We start from the raw sequence: 6,632 nt of genomic DNA on the forward strand, positions 1-6,632 counted from the left end.
GAAACCCCCAGAATGGCAATAAACATTCTGGACTCAATTTTGTTCTCATTTTCCCGATGCAATATATGCTCTTACAATTAATATATTATTCTATGCTAGACATTCCCAAATATGGCCACAAACAGGAGAATGTTGTTTTTAATGTAGAAATTGAATAACAGGTAGATTAGCTAAGAAAGCAGATGTTATAACTTCAAATATTTTAGGATATACTGGGAAATGTATTTTGGGGCAAGTCTGGCCCAAATTAGAAGCATCTAATTCAAAAGACAAGTAGCAAGGGTTCTCTTTTCTGTAACTCCAGACAATCCACTATTCAACTTCTGGCCTAATCCTAGAAAAACTGTATTTTAAATCTGGATTTCTCAGAAATCAGTGTATCAATTCTTTGAGGTCTGGGTATATAGTTTATAAAAATAAAAGACAAGGTAAGTAACATGCAAAATCTACCGTCATGTAACAGATGAACCAAAATAGAACACTGGTTTTTGTCCTGTAATTCATAGCATTCTCGTGGATGAAACACATAAAAACATGATAATTGGATCTAAACTGCAATATTAATTCCCAGCCAACACTATTGTTTATGAGTGGGGCAAATAAGGCTATTTTTTTGTACACATGAGGAAACAAACCATGATATTCTGCATTGTTTCCTCTGCATGCTGGAGCCTAAGAGTGACAGCAGCCTAAACCCAGGTTGAAAGGCAAGGTACTGATGAAAAAAAATACACCAAGAAAATACATCCTAATCCTTTTTCACACACAAAGTGTGTTACATATACTGTTATTTCATACTTTGATTCTGATTTCAGATATAAATAACTACGTGGAAAGCTCTTCACTTTACACTACTTTGCGTGGCAGTAAATATATAGATAAGGGTGACTTTGAATACAGAGGTTATCATGAAGCTGGAACAAAAACAGTGGTAACAATTTAGTACCAACAACACACATATAACCACCAGAGTTTGAGGGCATCTTATCACATTTGTTACCAAAGCATTTCTTTGCAAAATTATCCTGAAATAGAATCAGTAAACCCCACAATTCTACGCATTAAGTTTTCAGGGAAGAATCAGGGGGTTTTTTTTCACTTAAACAAACAAATAAATCTTTGATTACTTTCAGCGAAAAGGGAAATTTGCTTGTTTCAATTACTTGTAGTCACTTTTTACTCCGTTTCTTTTAACATTCTTATGACTTAACATAGCACCTGGCTACAACCTCCTGTCAGGGAATTGCAGAGAATGAGAAGGTCCCTCCAGAGCCTCCTTTTCTCCAGGCTGAGCCCCCCCAGCTCCCTCAGTCCTGGAGATGCCTCTTCCTTTTTCAAATTCAATTAACCCTGAGCAGATTAAAAAAATAAATGCAGCAATGAACTAGAGCATGTTTCTGCCTACCTACCTTGTTCTTCGATTTTGGACCCTAAAAGATCAGGGGAAAAAAAAAAAAGGTAAAGTGAACATCAGAGAACAGGGGATCAACTATAAACGAATAATTAGAAAATACAACTATTCTGTAAAATTAGGTGAGGCTAACTATTGAAAAACTGTAATGACAATAACTTCAATACTGCAGAAAATTAGTTACCAACACATGACTACAGACCGTCATAATTTATCAGGCTAAATTACACTTATGATTAAGGAAGTGTATTTACTTATTTCCACTGTTAAAAAACTAATGCACATGAAATACGTATTTTAGTGTAGGACATAGTTTAGTAAAATATTTTCCCAGTGTTTTCTGAATTCATCGACTGACACCGTGTGCTAATCCAAATAACGCTAAATCACAGCGTGCAATGTCACAGAACCACCACCGAGCTTTCTGCCATCAGCTGGGGAACTGCACCCGGAGAAACGTAATTAGGGGACTTCCCCAAACAACTACAAGGAAACGAGAACAGATTCCAGAGAGCCGAGCATCCAGCAGTAAATCCTTTCTTTACCAATTAACCTCTGCCGTGCAGCGCCCAAACACCGCCAGGTGAATTCGCGTAACTGCAGGGCGATTAATTACCCAGCCGGGAATACAAAAGGGGAAGGAGCAGGCAGGCTGCGTTCAGGGATGGAGTTTGTCACCAGGGAGCGGTTGTGGCAACAAAGCCCGAGCTCCCTCCGTCCCTCCCGGCCGGGTTTCACACCGAGAATCCACGGCACCAAACCACGGCACGGGACTGGGGACTGCAGAAAAAACAAGTGGTATTTTTCAACCTTAAATCTTTTTTTTTTTTTTTTTTCATATATGTTCAGATATATATTTTTCCATGTAGTTCAGATGATGAGCAGCGCTTCGGTCCAGCGCTGACCCACCCCACCACCTGACCCTTATCGACCCCACCACCTAATCCTTCCTCATCCCCACCACCTCACCCTTCCCCACCGCACCCCCCGGCCCTTCCCTTCCCCTCCCCGCCGCACCATCCCTCTGCCCGGCTGTCCCGCTCCCAGCCGGATCCCTCTCCCCGGTGCCCGCTCCCAGCCGGATCCCTCTCCCCGGCTGTCCCGATCCCAGCCGGATCCCTCTCCCCCGGCCGCTCCGCCCCCGGCTCATGCGCAGCCCGGGCGGCCCCGCCTGACGCGGCCTGGCGGCGGCTCCGACCGGGAACGGCCCCGTCCGGGAGCGGGTGAGACCCCGGTCCGGCCTCCCCGGGGTCGGGGTGGGAACCGGGAGCGGGTGCGGGGGGAGCGGGGCAGGAGGCACCGGGATCGCGGGCACAGCGAAGGGGAGGCGGCGGCCCCCGGGCACGGCCCGGATAGAGGGGCCCGCGGGCCCCGGGGCTGGGCTGGAATCCAGGAATCCGGTCGTTTGTGGTTCGGTTTGGGATGCCCCGTTTGTTTTTGGGTCCCTGGAAGTGTCCAAGGACAGCTCGGATGGGGCTCTGAGCAACTTGGGATAGTGGAAGGTGTCCCTGCCCGCGGCAGGGGGTTGGAACGAGACGGGCTTTAAGGTGCCCTCCACCCCAGGCCGTTCTGGGTTTACATAAATAAAAAACAACCACTTTGTTACTAACACATGATCTGTCTTTTTACCTTACGTTTTGCCAGCGTGAACTGGCCTCAATTTGTAATGCACTTCAACAGTTTTAAAAACAGCAAAATTTAGGAATGCAGCGGTTGCTGGAATTCATATACATATATTTGTACATATATATATAGGAATTCATATATATATGTATGTATAGATATATTTATGTATTATATCTATATGTATGTATTATATATTTATGTATTATATCTATATATGTATGTTATATATTTACATATTATATGTATATATTTATTATATATGTGTGTATTATATATGTTTGTATTTGCATTTTATAAATATATGTATTACATATATATACATTACACATGTATGTATGTGTGTATATATATGTACATATGTATGTATGTAAGTATATAGTGTACAAATTTATTAACTATACAAAATGTATATGAATATACAATATATTAATATAGAATCTATAATATGTAAATATATGGACTTACATAAAAATGCACAAATACATAAAATACATAAATCCAAATGACCATTATTATACATATTATGACTATTATAATAACTGTTAAATATAATATAGAATATTTATATATTCAATATAAATGTATCTAATGTTACTATATTTAATAATATATTTAATAATATATTTGATATTAAGAAATAGATATTATATTTTTATATATTTAGCACTGTATATATGAAGATATGGTTCTCTAGCAGACCACAGAGAAGCTGCCAGGCCAGCAGGTAGAGGCACTGTGAGGATGTAAGAAAGCAGCTGATGAACAGCACAAAGTGCCACAGTGGTTGGAAGTTTTTGGAAGTTTCTTGTTTTCTGTTAGAGGTGAGAGAGGAGAAGAGAAAGAGCAGCTAAATGGAACAAAAATTAGGAAGCCAAAAGTGGAAGAGACAGAGTAGAACCAGAAAATAAGTAGTTAGAGCCAAGGGGGCTCAGTAGGATACGGGAGCCCTAGGGAGGAGGAGGCTGGGGTTTGCTGACTCCCAGGAAAGGCTAATGTCCAACTGATTATCCCTCAGGTAAAAAAACCAAACAAACCCAAAAAACAGACAAGATTAAAGAGTTCACCGAAATGTGAGAATGGCCAATTCTTTAAGAGGTGAAGTGGTGAGACTGTACAAAAATGTAAGTGTCTTAAATGCCACTAGCACTTTCCTTAACCAGAAAATGAACCTCTTTCACTGCACGCTCAGTTTATTAAAAACACATTATTTTTTTTCCTCCAAGCTGCTGTACCTTGGAAGGGAGTATCCCAAAGGAGCAGACTACTTTAGAAGCCGTTTGAAAGCAGCTTTCCTAAAACACAAGGATGAGAAAGACCCTGAGAAAATTAAGCAACTGATTGCACGGGGTGAATTTGTTATAAAGGAGCTGGAGGCTTTGTACTTCCTGAGGAAATACCGGGCCATGAAACAGCGCTACTACAGCGATGACAACCAGTGACTGTGCATGCAGCCAACACATCCACGAAAACTGACAATAAAGGAGATGTAACCTCAAAAGAAATGAAATGTAAATCCTTCCAACCCCTCTAAGGTACAAATTAGGACTTTGCTTCCCCTCCAGCAGCCGCTTGGGTTGGGTTTTCACTAAAACTTCAGGTGTGAAATGACTTTGCAGGAAGGAGTGGTTGCACAGCTCTGTTCTGTTTCACTTCAAAATATATCTTTAACAGAAGCTCTTCTTACCCCATAATTCTGTTTGAATGTCAATTCAAAGTGCTAATGCTTGTTACTTGGAAGCTTAACCTGAAAGTCCTCTGCATTAAATGATTGATTTCCACTCACCTTCTCCAAAGTAAAGTTCTCCACTCAGCCCTGGTGAGGCCACATTTGGAGAATTGTGTTCAGTTCTGTCTCCGTAGTTCAAGAAAGACAAGGAGCTACTGGAGAGGGTCCAGTGGAGGCCACAAAGATATTTAGAGGTCTGGAGTGTGTCTTATGAGGGGAAACTGCAGGAGCTGGAGAAGATGGAGGGGGATCTCAACAATGCATATAAAGATCTCTGATGTCAGAGGATAGAGCCAGATTCTTCTCAGTGGTGCCCAGTGACAGGATGAGGAGCAATGGCCACAAACTAAAACACAAGAAGTTCCACTTCAGCATGAGGAAGAACTTCTCTGCACTGAGGGTGCCAGAGCCCTGGAACAGCTGCCCAGGGAGGGTGTGGAGTCTCCCTCTCTGGAGACATCCCAAACCCACCTGGACATGTTCCTGTGTCCCCTGCTCCAGGTGACCCTTCCTTGGCAGGGAGGTTGGACTGGATGATCTCCAGAGGTTGTTTCCAACCCTGACAATTCTGTGATTCTCTGAAAGTCAATTCTTAAAGCTTTTAACCTCATCTGCTTCACTTGCAGAGGCACCACCTTCCTGTGTTAGGAGGATGACTTTGGGGTCAGGAAAGGGGTGAGTTTGAACAACAATGGTTTAAGCACTTGGGCCCTGAAGGCAATTTCTGCTACTGCTGATTTCTGATTGTGTAACTGCTGCAGCAGGAATGGATAACTTGATCTTTGCCCTGGGAAGAGAAGTTTGGCCATGGCTGTTTGCTCCAGGGTATCTCTGCAGGCCTTGGCTCGACTTGCACAGACTTGTGCCAGATCTGATACTCTGTACATTGTAGGGTTGGTTGGTGTTTCCACCAACTAAACAACACTGGAGATAGAAATAATCTTTGAAATATAGGTAAGGAATCACTGCAGCAGAGCTGTTGGCAGTAGCAAGTCTTCACACTGTCACAAGTAAGTATTTTAGGGTCACTGAAAGAACCACGGACACAGGTTTAATATAAAAGCATGACAAAGTCCACTGGCAAAATTCACTCTACTACTCACTAGGTGGTTAAAGCACAGAGAAAAAAAGGAAACTGAAGTCTAAAAGTAATCAATCTAAACCTAAAATCAACCAAAAATTATCTACGTGGAGGTTGAGGATGGGAAAGGGTAAGAATAAAAGGAATAAGGGAGATCCTCCTGTGGAGTCACAATGTTCAGACTGGACCTCCTTGCCAGAATTAGCCCTGCACTTGATCAGTGGTTTAGGCCTAAACTTAAACTTAACAGCACTTAATTGATAGCTTGATTTAAACGGTTTAACAAAAGGCTCTTACAGAATTTACTGTAAGCACAACAGTAACTCATAGGCCTATTTTATTTACGAATCCGAAGTACTTAAGAATCTAGGAGAGCAACATTCACGGTACATTTGCTGTAGGATATCCACACTCACACAGACCTAAAGGAGTACGTAGGAAGTATACACCTGTGAAAAATTCCCCTGGAATTCAGTGCTATTGCTCCTCCAAATTGGAGAGTTCACTGGCTCTGGGAGGCCCCACTCAGAGGGAGGTGCTGGTGTGTTCCAGGAGAGCTCCGAGGGTCTGCTGCTTACAGATCCACAGGAGAGCTGGATTTAGTCAGTAATTTTCCATCCTGACCACAATTCAGGTTGGTAACTTTCTTTGAAAGCTTGATAACAGAAATGTTGCTCCCCTTGGGATGTTTCCAAGGCTGGTTAAAAACCAGGAGCTCCCTAAGACAACTGGGAACAGTGTTCCTGGTAAGCTCAGGAGGAGCTCAGCCCAAGCACTCCTTAGCAAGG

General features: G+C 42.6%; 1 protein-coding gene across 3 annotated transcripts; it reads left to right on the top strand.

Annotated features, from left to right (window-relative positions):
• Positions 1–2,537: 2,537 nt before the first annotated feature.
• On the top strand, positions 2,538–4,728 carry ETFRF1 (electron transfer flavoprotein regulatory factor 1). Of its 3 annotated transcripts, none has more exons than XM_051772531.1 (3): positions 2,538–2,634; positions 4,053–4,158; positions 4,261–4,728. In XM_051772531.1, exons 2-3 carry the CDS (start codon positions 4,114–4,116, stop codon positions 4,474–4,476), a joined length of 261 nt encoding a protein of 86 aa, XP_051628491.1. In that variant the 5' UTR covers positions 2,538–2,634; positions 4,053–4,113; the 3' UTR covers positions 4,477–4,728. The 3 variants fall into 3 exon arrangements, with proteins under 3 accessions (XP_051628491.1, XP_051628492.1, XP_051628493.1); XM_051772532.1 differs by having other exon boundaries at positions 2,578–2,684; XM_051772533.1 differs by lacking the exon at positions 2,538–2,634 and adding an exon at positions 3,738–3,858.
• The last annotated feature ends 1,904 nt before the right edge of the window (positions 4,729–6,632 follow it).

The sequence above is a fragment of the Manacus candei genome, unplaced genomic scaffold (assembly GCF_025592945.1).
Source record: "Manacus candei isolate 608988 ecotype Guabito, Panama unplaced genomic scaffold, ASM2559294v1 h1tg000153l, whole genome shotgun sequence".
In the NCBI taxonomy this organism is placed as follows: domain Eukaryota; kingdom Metazoa; phylum Chordata; class Aves; order Passeriformes; family Pipridae; genus Manacus; species Manacus candei.

Bases quoted from the DNA above. Each gene is read 5' to 3' on its own strand.
- ETFRF1 (XM_051772531.1), top strand. From the start codon at position 4,114: ATGGCCAATTCTTTAAGAGGTGAAGTGGTGAGACTGTACAAAAAT. The intron at 4,159-4,260 runs GTAAGTGTCTTA...TTTTCCTCCAAG, and splicing joins TGGTGAGACTGTACAAAAAT to CTGCTGTACCTTGGAAGGGA.